Consider the following 19102-nt stretch of genomic DNA (forward strand, 5'->3'; position numbering starts at 1 on the left):
CTCCTTCACCTTTTTCATCAGAGCATAAGTCTCCTTACTGTATAGGTCAGGAAGTAGTACAGTGGAATGTTTACATACAAAGTCTCTGCAGTCCAACTAAGTTCAGAACCTTCCTATATTGGCTGAGCAATATTGAGCAAGTTATTTAAATGTAAACCTTATTTCTTGTGTGAAAGTTGGAGATGAAAATAAATACCTCATAAGGTTGCTATGAGGCTTAAAATATGCAATCCATGTTAAAGTTTTAGCACAATGCTTGACACATGGAGAGTTCTTAATAAATGCAAACTACATATATATTATATATATATATATGTGAATGAATAAACTAAATGATCTCTAGCATCTCCTCCAGCTAGTCGCCTTTCCTGTAGCCTGGACTCCTTATTTTTACAGCCTCCCTGACTTTGATACCTCTCTTCAAGTTCAGTCCCTAGCCCCACCTGTAAAACAAGTGGAGTGGAAAAGAGAAGCGTTAAGATGGCCAGTGTGGCAGCAGAGATGTGTGTGAAGATGTGGTGATGCTCGCAAGGGAGGAAAGAGCAGGGAGGGCTCAGTTCTCCTACAGCCACTCCCAAGACTGCTAGGTGTTGAGCACAAGTATTTGACCCCCAGGGATTCAAGGATTAATGTGCTTGTTTTGGGGAGTTTGGCCAATCCATCAAGCTTGTTTTAACCTTTCATGAATAGAGCACAGAAACCATCAGCCTGCTTGTGCCTTGTGAATAGCATAATATGCATGCATGAGTTTTGCAAACAGCACAGTTCAAATGTTGCTATTACTGTAACTGATAAACACCTTGTTTAAAAACCCAGAAGGAATGGGCTTTTTGTCTTCTTTCTTTAAGCTGGCACTAGTTGTTTGGGTTAAATTGACCATTAGGCTTGAGAAATACCTATATTATCTATAGTTTAAAGAAGAATCTTTCCTGAAGGCAGTATAAACTACAGATCAATAGTACAAGTTCTCAGGTTTCTGGATCCATTTCCTTGATCTGCCACTTTCTGGTTGTGTGGCCTTGGGAAAGTTGCTTAACTGCTTCAAGATTCAGTGTCCCTCCCACCTAACCCCCGCCCCCACATTTGAAGTGGGCATAATGATTATATGTACCACAAAAGGATGCTGTGAGGATTAAATTCATCATTTAAGAAGTTGGCACAGTGCCTGGAATAAAGGAGACATCCATAAGGTTAGCTATTCCCATTATTAAAATAAGAGAAGAAATAATGATTAACTTTCAGCTTTGATAAGGTGGCAGATACACAAAAGGATGAGGAATGGAGGAAGATGGCAAAAAGGATGAAATGAAGAAATAAGTCAGCTAGAGTGAATAGGTGTGTCACTGGCCAGATGCCATAACTTCCGGCCTGTGGAAGCTGCTCCAGTAGCACCTGTCCCTGGGACTTAAAATTAAATTCAAATTAGTCCAACATCATAGAGATGCTTCAATTTGAAATTCTGTGACTAAAGCCTTCTTAGTACTGGTCCTAAAAAGAAAAAAGGGCTGTAGCAGTCCAGACCTCCTGCTGGGGTGTTGCTACTCCATGTGGCTAGAAATGAGATGTGTCATCAGACTAAAGCTAAATTTGGGCAGTGCCAGGAAGCCTGCTGAGATTTATTAAATTTACCTCTGTTTATCCTCCTCCAAAGGTGGCACCTCTTAAGTGATCATTGGGATTTTAGAATAGAGCAGAAAATTTGATGCATGGGAGTCAAAGAGCTAGTTAGATCAATTATTGTCTATATCAGGGGCCAGCAAACATTTTCTCTTTAAGCCAAATAGTAAAAATTTTAGGCTTTGTGAAACCACAGTCTCTTTCACACCTACTCAACTCTACTATTGTAGTGCAAAAACAGCCATAGACAATATATAAATGACTGGGTATGGCTGTGTTCCAATAAAAGTTAATTTACAAAAACAGGTGGCAAGCTGGCTTTGGCCCATGGGGCATAGTTTGCTAACCCCTAGTCTATACAAGGGATTTGATGCAATGACTCAGGTTGTCAGACGGACCTGGGCTACAGCTCATATAAATCAAATATGATGTCAAAGAATGTTGTCAGCTAGAGATTAGCTGACCTAATGTAGAGGCCTTCAGACTGAAAATGAAGAGAGGCAGTAAAAATTGTGCATCACTATATTGTACACCTATAATTTATATAATACTATATATTGGCTATAATAAAAATAAAATTTAAATTAAAAAATGGAGAACCTCGCTTCTGTAGAAGAAAATGGGAATAACACGGAAAAAATATTGTGACATAAAATTTCCTCAGTAATTCACATTAGAGAAACACTGGGTAGGGCTCAGGAACAGTATTTCCAGCCTCACTTTTCTGTTTGCTAATGATCAGAGAATGAGTAATAACATGAAATGCATCCCTGTTTGCTGGGAACAGTCCTAACGTATCTCTCTGTAGCAATCAATAGTGTTCCCTTTTAAAGTGTCCTAGTTTGCCATATAAATTATATAGCCACACCTATAATAACCAAAGTGACTTTGAAATTGTAGCATACACAGGTATGTATTATTTAAAGTCATCACCAAGACTTGGGCAATAATACAAGTCAACAAAGGCAGAATGTAGTGCTAGAAAAGGGTAAGGGCTTCAAGTCAGAGTCAGATTCAGATTTTAACATATCTGTTTCTGCTGGTCTTAGACAATGTACTGAACCTCCCTGAATCTCAATTCTCATATGTAGTAATAAGTAATAAAAAAAAAATAGCAATCTCATTAGACTTAAATGTGTTAGCATATAGTAAATATTTGAAGATATTAGCTGTTATTTTATTATTATTTTCATTATTATTACATATTCAAATAGATATGTTACATGGAACACAAAGGCACCCTTCCTATACAGAAGACATGCTTCGAGAGAAGTGATTTCCTTGTCACTGAAGACACTCAAGCAGAGATTTAACAGGCAAATAATAATGGTGTTATAAATAAAGCCTTGCTATTTAAAGTCTAGTCCATGAACCAAATATCAGCATCAATTGGGAGCTTATTACAAACGCAGATTCTCAGGCTCCAACCTAGACCTCACGAGTCAGAATCTACATTCTGAAGAAACTCCAACTATAACAATATATTTAGCTTTGCTGTCAAAGATTCTAGCATCAGTGAACAGAACAGATGAGTTTTAAAGCCCCTCCAAACTCTGAGACCATCCCATATTATAGAGTCCATAGGTTTTAAGTGGACAATATATTGGCATGGGGAGGAATTATGGTCCCGATACCTAGTATATCCCATTCCATTGGTGAAGTTTAAAATGGCCTTTTCCACCCACCTCTAGGACATTTTACCAGGTCTAGTGACTACATTCCACTCACATTTAAGTAACATTCTCAGATAAATACAAACGTAGAGCTTAAATGAAAATACTCAATATTGAGATTGTTTCTGAATCTAAATCATCACATCTACCATGGACAGAGCAGTTTGATTATTTCTTGAGTTTGCTTCCATCTTGTTTTGAGCAACTTCTCTGCTTTCTGCGAACCATCTGATTATTCTCCTCACAGGTGCTCTGGATAGAGTTTGGTATTCCATTAATACTGAACAATTCACATACAAATAGATGGTTTAACCTTACATATTTCCCCAAGGCCTGAAGAGGCTGACACAAATATAAACAGAATTGAAAGCGCTGGTGAAATATTTAGCTGAAACTTTAAAGAATTTTTTCTCTCTCTGGGACTTCCTGGTGATGCTTGTAATGCAGCTCAACTGCTTTAGCTCTTTGTATACTTTTATCCTCCCTCCCAGATGTAGGCTTTCTAATGTCCCTGGCTCTTTGAATTATACACATGGACAGAAAGGGCAGACTATGCTAGTCCATCCAATTGCATCAATAGCTTCTCAGATCCCTTTTCTGATTCTATTATTCTGTGACTGCTGAGTAGCTCATGCTTTTTTCCTTTCATTAGAATCTCACACATAGAAATAAAAAAGAATATACTTTTTTGAAAGAATTAAGATAAGAATTAAAGGAAAAAAATTAATGTTTAAAAGGAAAGAAGGGACTTCCCTGGCGGTCCAGTGGTTAAGATTCTGCACTCCCAGTGCAGGGGGCACGGGTTTGATTCCTGGTCAGGGAAGATCCCGCATGCCTCATGGCTGGCCAAATAAATATATATATATAAAGACAACATGAAGTGTGACAAAAATATCTAATTTGTAATGTATCTAACCTAAGAGAATTTTGTGTTAATAATGGTGACTTGGGACTCCCTGGTGGTGCAGTGATTAAGAATCCGCCTGCTAACGCAGGGGACACGGGTTCGATCCCCAGTCTGGGAAGATCCTACATGCTGCGGAACAACTAAGCCCGTGTGCCACAACTACTGAGCCTGCCCACTGCAACTACTGAAGCCTGAGTGCCTAGAGCCTGTACTCTGCAACAAGAGTAGCCACCATAGTGAGAAGCCTGCTCACGGCAACAAAAAGTAGCCCCCAGTCTCTGCAACTAGAGAAAGCCTGCTTGCAGCAACAAAGACCAAATGCAGCCAAAAAATCAATGTAAAAAAAAATTTTTTTAGATAATGATGACATTACACCAATACTTATCAAACATCTGCTCTGTACCAAGCACTGTGTTTGCTGCATAATGATGGTGATGATGATGGTGATGATGATGGTGATGGTGATGGTGATGACAGTGATAGTGATGGTGGTGATGGTGATGGTGCTGATGGTGACGGTGATGGTGATGATGGTGATGGTGATGATGATGGTGATGACAGTGATGGTGATGATAATGGTGATGACTATTAACAGTGAACATTTGTTGAGGGCTTATGACTACATGAATGAGACAAGGCATGGGCCCAACCTCCATGGAAACTTATAAGCTAGCAGGAAAGTAGACATTGAACAAATAATCCCAAGTGTTATTAATGCAATATGAAATTGCAGGGTACAATTTCAGGAGGGTGTTACAGGTGACCTAATCTAGTCTAGGGGGGCAGTGAAGGCTTTTCAGAGGTAGTGACTTTTAAGAGTTAGCTACACAAAGGGAAGGTACGGTTGAGGAGGCAGAGCATCCCAGACAGAGTGAAGGCTATGGGCAAGAGCTCTGATCAAGCAAAAGGTATATGTTGGAAGAATTGAGAAAACTGGCTAAAATCTGGAGGCCCAGGGGAGAGTGGGGAGATGAGGCTGGAGAGAAGAAGGCAGGAGCAGAGTCCTGCTGAGGCCACGTGAGGAGTTTCGACTTCATCCCAAAGGCAATGGGGAGCCATTGATAGGTGTGAAGCAAGGAAGTGACATGATCACTTTTGGGCTCTAGGAAGATTACTCTGACTGGATTGCAGGGGGAGAGAGGGAATGTGCAGAGAGCAGAAATGATGGTGGCTTGGACTGGAGAAGTGGCAGTGTTTGTAATAAATCTCCAGGTTATAACGGGGTCCCTGTGAGGTTAACAAAATGCTTCTTCCCATGGAATCTGGTTATTTATGTTAATGTTGAAGGAACTTCCCATTCTCAAAACCTCAAAACTGCTCCCTTCACAGGCGTGAGAGCCATGCCAAGTAGATGAGGGAGCCCACGAGCAAAAGGGAGCAGGAAAACATGGGAAGCAGATAACACATAGGGCTAGCTAGTCCTCTGGAATTCCAAGCCTGGATCTGCTGGTTCCCAACTCCCTCCAGTGTCTTGGGAAGGAGTGCTGTATGGACACACTCAGCAAAGAAAAGAGGTCCAGAGTTTGCCTAGAAATAGTTCACAGGCCATAAAAATAGTGCCACAGCATAATGTGAAAAAGATGGACTTCTAAAAAGGATTATTTTCACATATAAGACAAAGTATTCTAATTACTGACCTCAGATCCTTTTACCTCAAATGGAGGGTTCATCTCAAAAGCTTGAGTTGTATGCTATGTTGTTAGTCCCTTTTGTGCTTAGTGGGATGACAAAGCTCTCATCTCCCTCTGGGTTCAAAGAATCTGTCAGTCATTCACCAAGCACATTAGTCAGCAACTATATGATGGAAGGCATGGGAATACAACAGTTAATTAAATGTTTTACATAGAGCTTCCAGTCCAGTGAAGAAGCTGAAAGTCTAGACATCAAACTGTTACACACAATTAAATTTTAAAAGCGCAACTGTGATAGGTTCTACAAAAGAAAGGTATGTGTGCTATGAGGCCTAGGAAAGGAGCATCTGGCCTAGACAGCAAGTTAGGGAAGTGATGACTGAGCTGAGAGTGGAAGGATGAATAGAAGTTAAATGGGTGAAGAGAGGATAGAATAGTGGTAAAATTAATTGATTTGACACACATGTATCGACCCCTTGTCAGGTGCCAAGTGTCATAATAGGTAACTGTGGTCCACAATAAATAAAACCTGGTCTGCATGTTAGGGAAAAGAACATGGGCTGAATCTTGCTTATGGCAAGAGAATTCAATTATTAATTTACCCAAACTTCAGCATCTTAATCTGTAAAATAAGAAAATAACATCTAGCTTGCAGGATTTTGTGAGAATTCAAAATGTGCAAAGCCCTTAGCTCACTGCCTGGCACATAAGTAGCAAGTTTTGTAATGACCAGACCAAGAGTCAGTGTGACATTGTGTTAGAAGCTCAGTTTATAGTGTTCAGAGCGCACTATTTTCCATCAGCCTATCAGGGTTCGAAGTCCAGATCCAACGTTTACTAGTTCTGTGACCTTGGGCAAATAACCAACCTTCTAATCTTTAGTTTCTCTATCTATGAAAGGAAGATAATAGGAATACCTCATAAGTTTCTTGGGAGGATCAAAGGAGATACGCATGAAAAGTATGAAAGATGGCTAAACCAGTACCTAGCCTACATATTATGTATGTACAAGGTGTTGTATCAGCACAGGTAAATAAGTCATTTTTGTTTTTATTCTTCCTGGATAGAAGGATGAAGTTAGACAAGGCCAAAGACTTCGTAAAGAGAGTCTTGATCTAGGCCTTAAAAAATGGATAGGTGATGAACAAACAGAATGCTGATGGTTTGCCCTGGTCAAGACATAGGGCTGCAATGTGCTATTGTGAGAGCAGCCTAAGCCTAAGGCTTAAGGAGAATATTTTAAAAGACTAGTGAGTTCATTCTAATAGACATTTTCTCTCCATTTGCTGCCATGAGCTGGAAGGCAGGGTGATGTGGTCGGTAATAGCGTGGGCTTTGAAGTCAAACAGACACCGGTTCTAATCCAGTCCCTGATATTTATAGATGTGTGATCTTATTACTTTTATTACTTACTCTTATTTATTACTCACTGTATTTCTCTGAGCGTCAGTTGATTTATCTTTTTTTAATAAATTTATGTATTTATTATTGATTTATTTATTTATTGGCTACATTGGGTCTCCGTTGCTGCGCCCAGGCTTTCTCTAGTTGCAGTGAGCAGGGGCTACTCTTTGTTGCTGTGCTCGGGCTTCTCATTACGGTGACTTCTCTTGTTTCGGAGCACAGGCTCTAGGCGCTGGCTTCAGTAGTTGTGGCACATGAACTCAATAGTTGTGGCTCTCGGGCTCCAGAGTATAGGCTCAGTAGTTGTGGCACACGGGCTTGTGGGATCTTCACAGACCAGGGATCAAACCCATGTCCCCTGCACTGGCAAGCGGATTCCTAACCACTGCACCACCAGAGAAGTCCCCAGTTGATTAATCTTTAAAAAGGAAGTATTAATAGAGCCCTCTTCATAAAATTTTTATGAGTATTAAGATAATGCAGGTAAACATCATGTTTGGCACACAATATTCAATAAATGTTAGCTATTGTTATTATTGATGCCTCATTAAGGTTATGCTGGCATAAAACATTAGAAATTGTCCAGTGTGTGGAACACAAGGGTTTGCCATATCACTTGCTCAACAGTGGGATCTCCAAAGAAATACCACAAACCAGGTGCTGAGTCCCTTTGTGGCAATGATTGCAGGCATTTACCTTTGTAGGCCCAGTAACTTTGAAACTTATACAAAGTTGCCCACCAAAAATATTGAATAAATTAATGAGTGATTATTCTCACTGAATGTAAAATAAATGGTGTTTTTTTTTTACTTACAAATATGAGGCATGTTTCTGTCAACAATCTATAAATAAATATACCTGTAGTTTCACCACCAATGGAACAATCATTGCTAATATCTTGATATATTTTTTCCAAGATATGTGTGTGCGTGTGTACATATACACATATGGTAAATGTGGAGGGTCATATCATTTATACATATTTAGTTTTGGTCAGACCATACAAAAGCTTTTTCTCCATTTTCCATGTGAGAATTTGCTTTGTTTTATTAAACGTGCTTCACAAACATGATTTATACATTCTATAAGGATGTGGCATATATTGGGTTAGCCAAAAAGTTCATTTGGGTTTTTCCGTAAGAAACAAACTTTTTGGCCAACCCAACAATTTATTTAACTATTGCCATATTGTTAGACCTTTGGTGTGTGTCAAAACTAATTAATCTTCGAATATAACATCTGTTACTGAATTCAGTAATTTCTTAACCTGTAGGAGCTATAAACAACTTGAAAACCTAATTTTTTTAAAAAAAAAATGAAACTGTACTATCTTCCTTATAAAAGAAAATTACAAACACATATTTACATAAAATGTTGCCTACAATTTCAGGAGCTTTATACACTCCATGAAGCCCATCAGTGAATTCCTGTCCCCAGGGCTGCAGTCAGAACCAATGATATCAAATACGTTAACATGAAGCAGAACAAAAAAGTTAAAGAACTTTAATGTAACAATTGTGGAGAGGCATAATCTCTAAGATATTCCTTACTACAATACATTTGACTATTTTCATAATACAGCCCAATCCCAGTTCATTCTTATATTTGAAATGAGTCTAGATCCTATATTAACACTTCTGTACAATGTCCATGAATTATACTGTGTCATGTGCTGCATCTTTATTATCCTTAGTGACAGAAAGCCTCTGCAGGACTCTCAGTGCACTGCCTCTCCTCACTGTGAGGTCTTGCAATCCTGGAGAACTGTGCCACCACTGGATCTACTCCTGCTACCCTCCTCCTCTGTTGCTGCTAATTGTCTTACATACCATTCCTTTTCAGCAAATACACAGCATGACTCAGCACTGGATAATACAGTTATTTAAAGGAATGAGATCATTTCACAATCACACTAAAAATAAATTCAAGAAACTTAAAATATACTGCAGCATAAAGACCAATAAAAATAAAAGAGATGTATTCACAGTTTGGGATCATGTATATGTCAATCTCAGGATGCAAGGTTTTAACTTGGCCTTTGTGTATTTCTAACCAAGGAAGGGCACCATCTTTAGTTTATTATCTTAACTTTATGCTTTGCCTGATAAGCAATTTATAATACCAAGGTTGATTCCACACGCCATTTTATAGTTTCTAAAGAATTCTGATGGTTCTCGATATAAAGAAGAAAGCTGTTTTGTATTTTCTGTTTGTTGTTTTCACCTGTTTGCTTCTGGAGACAGAACAGTTATTTACGTGAAGACAGAACAGTTACTTCTGTCAAAGCTTGTTTGAAAGAGCATGTACACATGGCACATGGAAATTTGCGTTTATGACTGTGCGCATTTGAAAACTTCTTAGTCGTTATTGGAGTCCAAAGAATGATGGAAAAAGAAAATTTTGAAAACAATGCTAAGAATAATTTATATTAAAGACATTTCTTTTTCTGCCTCATAGCTACATCATCCCTCTCAAGGCTTCCGCTTTGGAACTGTCCGGGAAAGCAGTGCTGAAGATTATGTGAAGCAAAGCTTCCCAGAGATGCATGAGTATATGAGAAGGTACAATGTACCAGCCACCCCTGATGGAGTGGAGTATCTGAAGTGAGTTTCAACCTCCTGGATCCAAAAAGTTCTCAATGAAAAAGAATTCTTGCTACTGATGTGGTGTTTGTTGGTTTTTTTAAACGATAGCTAAATATACCCATTTTGTGTTCAGTAATTTTTCACACCGTGTGAGATCCAGGAGGCAGTATGGAATAAATGTGTGTTTAATTATGTGACCTAGTTTACTAGTTACCTGCACAGTCCCAGGTTGGCAGTAGCTTTGATCAAAGTGCCAGGGGGGTCATTAGTATAGCAGATGGTGGGGGAAGTAAATGTTGGCTTGACATCACTTGCGAAAACAATGGCGCTGAAATGATCAAACGCTCAGGGAATGTGGCCAGAGGATAAAGTGTCCCAAAGCAACCCTTTCCTTCACAGTGAATCTCTAAGCCCATGGACTGTCTCCTCTTGCCACAAGGAAGTGGAATTTATCTTAGAGATTTCCTGTAGAAAGGAAAGAAGATAAAAGGCAGTGATTCCCATGCCTACATCCTTCTCATCAGCATTTATGAGAAGCAATCAAGAGCCATCACATTGCCGTGGCAGATTAGCAGAGCCTGTAATTCAGTGAAGCGGAATGCCAAAGGGGTTGGTGCAGTTATGGATCTGCTCATCTAGTCTGCCTGGGAGAAGGGAATGGATGGCTCCTGATAAGCACCACAGCACGCAGCCTTCTCCCTCCTGCCTGATGGTCTCGGGATAATGACATACATTCAAACTCCAATCCCTAGAATTGTGCAGCACAAGGAAGCTGATTTCTCTATCATCAAACACAATAATCTCGCCCAATGGACAGGAGAACTAGGCACCTCAAATTCTTTTTTAAGAAGGGAAATAAATAATTTTATGGGACATAGGGGCTCTGTGTTTCTCAAGAGCTCTAGTAATCAGTGCCTAACACAATTTTATGAACTAAGCTGGAGTCTAGAAAGGAAGCCTTGTGTCCTCAGATCTGCAGATTTATATATAGTGTTGAAGCACTATGAAATGGCACATTCAATTTTTCAAGAACATGAAACCATTAGATTCCCTCTCTGACACAGAGTTTCGTGCTCCTTTGCCTCGCAGCTCCTTCTCTTTATCCTTTCCTTCAGGGAAATTCATGACTGAGAGAAAGAATAAGATGTCAGGGAGACAGTGATGGCTCCCCGCTAGAGAGTAATGGCTGACAAACTGGGCCTTCCTCACAGTATGAAAGGGAGCCATAAGGCCCTACTTCAGGCCCCAGTTCCACTCCACTCAGGGTATGCATTTATTCTGGAATCTTCACCTAGAAGGCCCCAGTGCTCAGAGCTGGCCCTCCTATAGCCTCGAGAGAAGACACTGTTAGGAAAACAGGCACAGATGAAGGAGCTGAAGCCCCAAAAGAAGCAATTTGTCCATGGACATCCAGCTAGCAAGTGGCAGAGTCAGCACTAAAACCCCATCTCCAGAATCCAACCCCTGCAGCAGGCTAGTCTAGAGACGAAACTCGGACAGTAGGTCCTTGGTGTTCAAAAAATCGTCCATATTCCAGCAGCATCTGTGTACCAGGTAGCACTTGGGTGTGTGTGAGAAATGCAGACTCTCAGGCCCCATCCCAGAATCTGCATTTTAAAAAGCTCCCTGGTGACTCACAGATTGAGGTGAAATTGGAACAGAGCTTATCATTAATGCCCTCTGCTTTCTTCCCTCGGGTCTTCTCTCTCCACTTTTGGCCCAGATACAGCCTATGCTCTTAGCCACCACTCCAAACAACCACAGTCCTCAACTTACCCCCTGACATCCCAGCACCCTGACCTGCAAGGCACCAACCACTGGAGTCGCCTGTAAAGACAGGTTCCTGTGTTAAACCTGCCCCTCCTCTCACCCATCCGAACTCCCCTGGGCTTCGTCCTACTCACTTAGGGCCCTGCTTCTGAGGTGACAGTATTCCAATGAATGAATCCTTATTAAAGTATTAATTACTTTTAGTATGTTTATATATGACTGGTTTGTGGTATATGTGTTATTAAATGAATGCTCAAAAAGACAGCATGATTTTATGCTGGGAGAAACAACAGTAGGCCATGCCAGCTATAAGAATAATTCAGCCAGTCTAGAAGTTCCTTATACTTGTATCAACCCTGCCACTTCCTTACCAGTGACTCAGGGCCCCATGGGAGTCTGTGAGCTAATTGCTCCTTGCCTTGCTATGCAATAGAGATCTGCCATGCATAACTTCACTTTGCAATTCAAAATCATGAGGAGTTATTTAGGGATACCACTGAGATCGACCTCAGGAAGTACTGGTTAGAAAAACTGAGCCCTAATTTTTGGTATTGTTATTGCTGCCACAAATATTTGCAGAGTATTAGTAATTGGTAACTTGTTCCTTTATAGCTCGCAAGGTACATTCTGGTACTGTGAGAGTAAAGCTTTGATGGGAGAAACATCTTTCAGCTTGACTTTTTTTTTTTTTTTTACTGCCAGAATTGCATTAAGGTTCCTCATTGTCAGCTTCCAGGAGACAGTTCATACCCCCAGCCCTTTCTGGAGCTTCCCACAGATCTGGAGCTGGGAGATGTTTTTCATTTTGGTTGAAGTTAAACATAGGCCTCATTGTAACTTAAATCCAATACCCCTGGAAAAGGGATTTATTTTGAAGTGGCTATTTCACTTTCTGGAAGAGTAGGAAGAGGAAGCAATGGTCACTGGCACCAAGAAGGGAAGCTGACCTACTTAATATCTGTTCATGTGTGGCCCAGACATAGCCATCAAAAAGGTACTTGCTGCTCAATGATGAATCTTAGAGGTGTCTAGGGGTGTATTTCTCTTTTAGATTTTCGATGGGCCCTAGCCATGTTCTCCTCTGAGTTTAGACGCTACTACTATGTACTGAATTCCAACAACCTCACTTTTGGCTCTAAGAGAGGAATGACTGGACCCAGATGGGATAGGGAAGGGTTGTTCTCTTTGCCAAGCTTTTTGGATAGCCCTGAGGATCAGAAAGCCTTTACTAAAGGGATGTATGTATGTCCTATACCTTTCCAAAAAAATTTTGAGGTAGCTGAAAACAAGAGTCATTGCATCATCTTAAACAGTTCCCTTTGAAACTCATTCTCCCTTGCCACCTTTGTAAGTGGAACTCAGCTGTGCTGACTGCCTTCATTGGGACCATTTCTGTGTCTATGTTCAAAAACCAGAGAGAACACATGAAGGATGCACAAGGTGTCTGTTGGCATCTTGAGTCCAGCCCATAGCCAACTTACTGATACAGTCCAGAAACATCTGCCTTTAAATGATTTTTGCCTGAACTGCCTTCTGGGATGAGAGTGAAACATGAATCTATATAGATATTAATAAATCAGATCACAAAGATCTATTACATATGCTTCCCCTTCCATTTATTGAATACCAGCCTATGGACACCAAAGAGACCTGAACTCCCTTTTTCCCAAGCGTGCTGGATCTCTTATTTGCAGTTCCTTAATATATACTCCCTAGTGTGAAATAATGCCTGATCTCTGAAGAATATGATAGTGATCATGACAGAAAGAATTAAGAATTTTCACACACTGATTAATGAAACCCCAGCTCCAACACTTACTAGCTGTGGAGACTAGATTAAGTTACTTTGACTCTCTGAGCCTCAATTTTCCCATCTGTTGAAATGGGATACTACCACCCCCCTCAGGGTCATTACAAGGGGTAAAATGTATGGAGAACAATAAATACAATGCTTATAGTTAATGTAAGTCGTTCAGTTAATGTAAGAGAAATGAACCCTCACTATTAACCTTCCCATTCAATTGAGTCACTCTGCTTTTGTTGTTGGGTTTAGAAGCAGTGAAGGAAACTCATAAATGAACCCACTGGAAGGACGTCATGCTCTTTTATAAAAGTGTCTGTTTCCCCTGGTCTGTTCTCTGCAAGTCAGTGAGATGTCAGCAAGGCAGAGCCAGCAGCTGCCCACCTTGTACTGCCCTTATTGTCCGGGTTTCTGTTCCCTAAACAAAAGCCAGCTGTCAGCCTTAGTGTTTCCTGTCTATTAATGAATCATTTTTCACTTTTCTTCTCTTGGTCTTAAACATAGGAATGATCCAGAGAAACTAGATGCCTTCATCATGGACAAAGCCCTTCTGGATTATGAAGTGTCAGTAGATGCTGACTGCAAACTTCTAACTGTGGGGAAGCCATTTGCCATAGAAGGTATTAATCAGTCATTCTTGATTCACTTTTTACTTGGGATGTGCTCAGTTTCCCAACCTAGCAAGTCACAACTGTCAATGTCAGAGGCAAAGAGCTATTCATCTTCCCTTGTTTTCATTTTCAGCTCTTAAGCACTCAGCCATTAAGTTGCTGAAGTTAGGTATTTATTTTCCACCTACTCCACAAACGTATTTTTGTTTCCACCAGTTGTTAGAAAAACAACAACCAAAACTTTTTATCCAAACAATGTTGCTTTAGATATCTGGGAGTGGTGACACAGTGTAATAAATAGGGAGTCCAGTTTTAATTTAATCTTTTTTTTCTAATGGCCAAATCCTGTAATGAATCTGATGCTAAAACTAGAATGATTGCATTACAACTGGAAGGACCCCAGTGTTGATTTAATCCCATCTACTCAGTTTTATCCACAGGAAAACCCAGAGACATTATATCACTTTCTCATAACCATACAATTAGATGATAATACTGGAATTAGAATCCAAATCTCATGGTCCTTAAATAAATGTTTTCACTAGTTGAAAAATAAGCAGAAAAAAAAAAATCGACTTCTATAGTTCAGTAACCTCTAAGGGTCCTAAACAAAACCTTGTTTGGGACCTGAGGTTTGTCTTTCTCCCCTCTGGCAGCAAATTTTTGCTTTCAACTTGGTCAGCCAATCAATCAAACTTCAGGACCAAAGAAAGACTGCACTGTCAGTAGCTCCTTTCATTCTGGATGACAGTTGATATATGGAGTTGATAGTTTGAACCAGCAAATTTCACATCTCCCAATTCCCAGCTTCCCTCCTCTGACAGTATATGTTGGCTCCCAAAACAGCCATACTCACTTGTCAGAAAGCACTTTGACTTGAAACAATCCCATGGGGGTGCCCAAGTCCTATTTCCAGAAAACTATACTTTCCTGTATGTTAACTAGTATATCAAGACTATTCAGATTCCAATTCCCCAACCACAAGTTGGTTCCTAAACACATCAGCAAATTTTTTACTTCGTCTTGGTTTTTGTGATGAATGAGAATGTAACAGCTGCTGCTGTTTCTTCAAGCCTTCTCCTAAGAGAAATCAATCCCCTCCCCAGGCAAAGCGACCTCCACCTCAACCAGGAATAGAACTCAGGAAGAGAGAGATTTAGTGGTAGGGGTCCTCTACTAACAGAACAGTCTGATGTAGCAGGGCACAAAAAGAAAAGAAAAGCCAAACAAAAACTAGAAAACCAAAAGAACATTCATTATATAACCTCATTCTGATGTAACAATGGAAAAATTCCCTTTTTTTTTTGGCATCTGGGGATGTAGAAGGGATTTTACTTCTTTTCTGTCCTAGATGCACTGGGTAATTGAGGTCCCTTTTGCCATTAGCAGCTGTTAACAATGAATCATTTGTAGTGGGCAAAAGAATGAGGGACTCTATTTTCCACCTTTGCCTTCAGGGGGCAAGTCTATCTTGTCAAAAGTCAGTGGTGAGATGGCTTGTTTGCCTCTGCTAGACCCCAGTGCCAGATGCCACACAATTAACTCCCCACTGGTTTCCTGTTTACATTTCCATCTGTGCTCATGAGATTTGGTGTCTTGCAGTTCCCATCATCTCTAGACACCACATTGTTTTCAAAGGGAATAAATACAAAATGGCGCAAGGAAGTAAGTGCTCTCTCTGCAAGAGGGCAGAAAGACTACAGATTTGAATACAGAGAACATTCTCATCATTGTTGGCTTATTCTAAAAAAACCACTGCTGGGTTATTCTGGGTAAGGTGCAAATCAGAAAATTTAATTCAATATTGCCTCTGCGAACAAGTTTACAACCTAAAAGCAGAACTTGGTAAAACACAAAGGGCAGATACTTAAAAGTTACAAACAACTTTGTGATAGAGATACTAGTAAAAGTCTTGATTGATGCTTTAAAAAAAGTTAATTTCATAGATTTTTACAGAATATTTCTCTCTGTATGAAATTTAAAAGTATTATATGCTTTCTTTTAACAATATTTACGTTTTTTGAACTTATGAAAATGTGAACTTTATTATTAATTAATTAGACTTATAGGCATAAATATATCATAAAAGCAATTTATGAACAATTTTTACCCATTTAGCTTACAGGAATATTTCATATGTCTATCTATAACCTTTCACAGGATCTAGTACAGTGCAAACCATACAACAGTTATGTAATAAATGATGTATTACCTATTATATAACTCATTAGGTTGTATTTGAAATAAGTACCTAATTCACTTACTAGTATAGGTAAACGAAAAGCACGCTGAAAGTCTGCATACGCTTTCTAAAGTGCTTAAATGACTTCAGGAACTTAGGAAGGGAAATGGAGTCCATTGATTCCTTCATGCTGAATATACATTCACTCTCTATAGTAATGACATTATACCAACTCAATGTGACGACTGAATACCCCTCCCAACTTCACCATTCTGCATTTCTTTAAAGCTTAAAGGTCAGCATGAGACAAATGAGAGATAATAGCTCACATTGAGTTTGAAACCTTTTCATAAATCTTCAGTGCAGCAAACCAAAACTATTAAGAATTCAAGAACATATGGAAAGTCTCTGGTCATATTAAAAACCATACACCAGGGACACAAAGACATATTGTGTGCTCTGGAAAAGAAGAAAGTGTTGAAATAAATGAATACATGTCCCAAATTTATGCATTGGACTTAGCTGACAGTAAAGGTCAAATGAGAAGAAAGAGTAACAGAACTGCACAGTAATGATCTGTGACCTTTCTACCAAAGATCTTTGCCCATTTTTGAGTTTGTTTTGTTATTTTGCTTTCCTCTGATTATTTAATACAGTGTGGGAGCACTAGCTCTGGAGTCTGAGTGCTTGGGTTAGAACAGAGTTGCTGTTACTAACTCTGCTACATTGGGCAAGTCACTTAATCTGTTCTTTAGCTTCCTCATCTGCATGATGGTTTGTGAATAGTGCACCTATGACAGAGTTCTTGTAAAGAGTAAGTAAAATAATACGTTAAGCATGTACAAGCACATAGTAAGTGCCCAATAAATTATTATTCATTATATTAAATTAAGAGATTGAGACCAATTCACTATAAATTATCCCAGGATAGATAGCCTTCATATATCTCAGCTTCTCACACTCACTGCTTCCTCCACTTTGATGTGCTGGGGGTAAGGGAAACCCATTTTTCAAGTCTCCTTTAAGGTTACGGCTGTTCCAATATGTTCTCAACCATTGCCTGGAGTAGCTATATATGGTATTCCAAGGACAGACCGTAAAACTGCATTAATCTTTCTTCCTGAAGTCTTTTTAACACTATCTAAGATCTTATTTTCAAAATATCTATTTTCCAACCACATTTCAGGAAGAATTTTGTAGTCTATGAATTTCTAACTATACATTTGCTAGCCAAACTATATTTCCACCACTCTTAGCTGAGTAAAACTGATTTATCCGTGGGGAAAAGATCAGAATTCTATTCTGAAAATTGTTCTCTTGGGCTATTAAGCTGTATCCAATTTCCAGGGTGCCCGAAGCCTTCATCTCTAGGGTTGAAGGATTCCATTTTGCTTCATCCATCAACCACGAAATAGTCAACCTCGTCTTTATTGCTGAGCCACGTTTCTAATGATAATGAAAACAACTCATGCTGCTAAGTTGAGTCAGCAATTTAAAGATAAGAATTCTTTGACCAATGAACACAATCAAATTTGAAAAGCAGCTGATAAAGAGGACAGAAATGGTTTTACTATTTTATGTTTCTGAATAAAATTGACTTTTGTCTTTAACACATACCTCTTCTAATTGCCACTGAATTTTTTTTTCCTGTTTCACCCTTGTTCCATATGCATAGTTTGTTTTAATTAGGTAATAATAATTATGATTAATGCCAATAAAATATCAATACTTAATATATGTATTAAAATAAAAATTTTAAAGAACAGTACTCTATTTTTAGTGGTCGATTACAAATTAACCTTGACATGATGGATTGGAGTGATTTAATATTTATTATTTTGTATGTAGCAATTTTTTATAAATGTCTCTGCAACTTCAATATAGCTTTTTCCCTAAGGCAACTTTTATACTTTTTTTGTAGTGCCCAAGTCCATTCTCAGAATATGTAAATTTATTGTAAATGTTAATTTCAGATTTTTAAATTTTCTTATCATGCATTTTGGTCTCATCTATCCAAAATACCACTACCAAGAATCACTCTAAGATGTCTTCTCTCATCCTTTCATCTGGTAGCAATCTCTCCTCTTAATGTCACAGTTTTCTTCATCCTCCTCGTTGGATTCTAGTCATTACACTTCATGTTTATTGAATTTATGACTTACCTCTCTTTTTTTCTCAAGAAAAGTCCCATAACATCCTATCATGCTGTGTAGTGATTCATGCATGCCTTGTCTCCCCTGTGCCACCATGAGCTTCCTATGAACAGACTCAGTGCCTAATCTAACTTGGTAAACTCCATAGCACTTGGCAGTGTGTCTGGGACAGAATAGCATACAACCCCTATTTACGGAATTAATAAAAGAAGAGTAAGTGTGCAAGAAATGCTTATCAAACGAAAAATGAAAACAATTCTGCCATGATTACACTAACGTGGGCTGGAATTATTGGATTTAAGAGGATTTTTAGGAGAAACAATATAGTCAGGGAGGGTCCTTGTTAGTTAATTTCCTCATTTATGTACAATCATATACCAGTTGGGGCTGTACTTACACCATATTTATACAACTTACTGAAAAGTTTATGACAAAGACTGCCCATGATTAATATAAATTTGTGTCTGCTGAATTCAAACCACCAGTTTAGATGATTGTAGTTTTTTACTGCATTGCCTGGTTTGGGGAGATTATATCAATATGATTGTAGTGATAGGGCCTGTTTGAAGGGGAGGAATAGAGCAAGTAGTGCTTTGCCTTGGTCACATGCTGTAATGGACACAGTGGAAAGATCATTGGTTTTAGACTCAGAGACCTAATTTCAAATGCTAGCTTTGCCAACTATGAGCTGTGTGACCTTGGGCCGTATATTTATTCAATATTTAAGTTTCTATTCTGCATGGGTTCATATAGGGATTAGACATATGT

General features: G+C 39.1%; 1 protein-coding gene across 1 annotated transcript in view; it reads left to right on the forward strand.

The window, feature by feature from the left end:
• GRIN3A (glutamate ionotropic receptor NMDA type subunit 3A) overlaps window positions 1–19102 on the forward strand; it is a 152302-nt gene that overhangs the window by 91425 nt on the left and 41775 nt on the right. Inside the window, exons 4-5 of the mRNA XM_057722448.1 lie at window positions 9690–9835; window positions 13893–14008. Coding sequence (XP_057578431.1) covers window positions 9690–9835; window positions 13893–14008 — 262 coding nt within the window. The remainder of the gene's footprint in view (window positions 1–9689; window positions 9836–13892; window positions 14009–19102) is intronic.

This window comes from Hippopotamus amphibius, chromosome 2 (assembly GCF_030028045.1).
Source record: "Hippopotamus amphibius kiboko isolate mHipAmp2 chromosome 2, mHipAmp2.hap2, whole genome shotgun sequence".
Classification (NCBI taxonomy): domain Eukaryota; kingdom Metazoa; phylum Chordata; class Mammalia; order Artiodactyla; family Hippopotamidae; genus Hippopotamus; species Hippopotamus amphibius.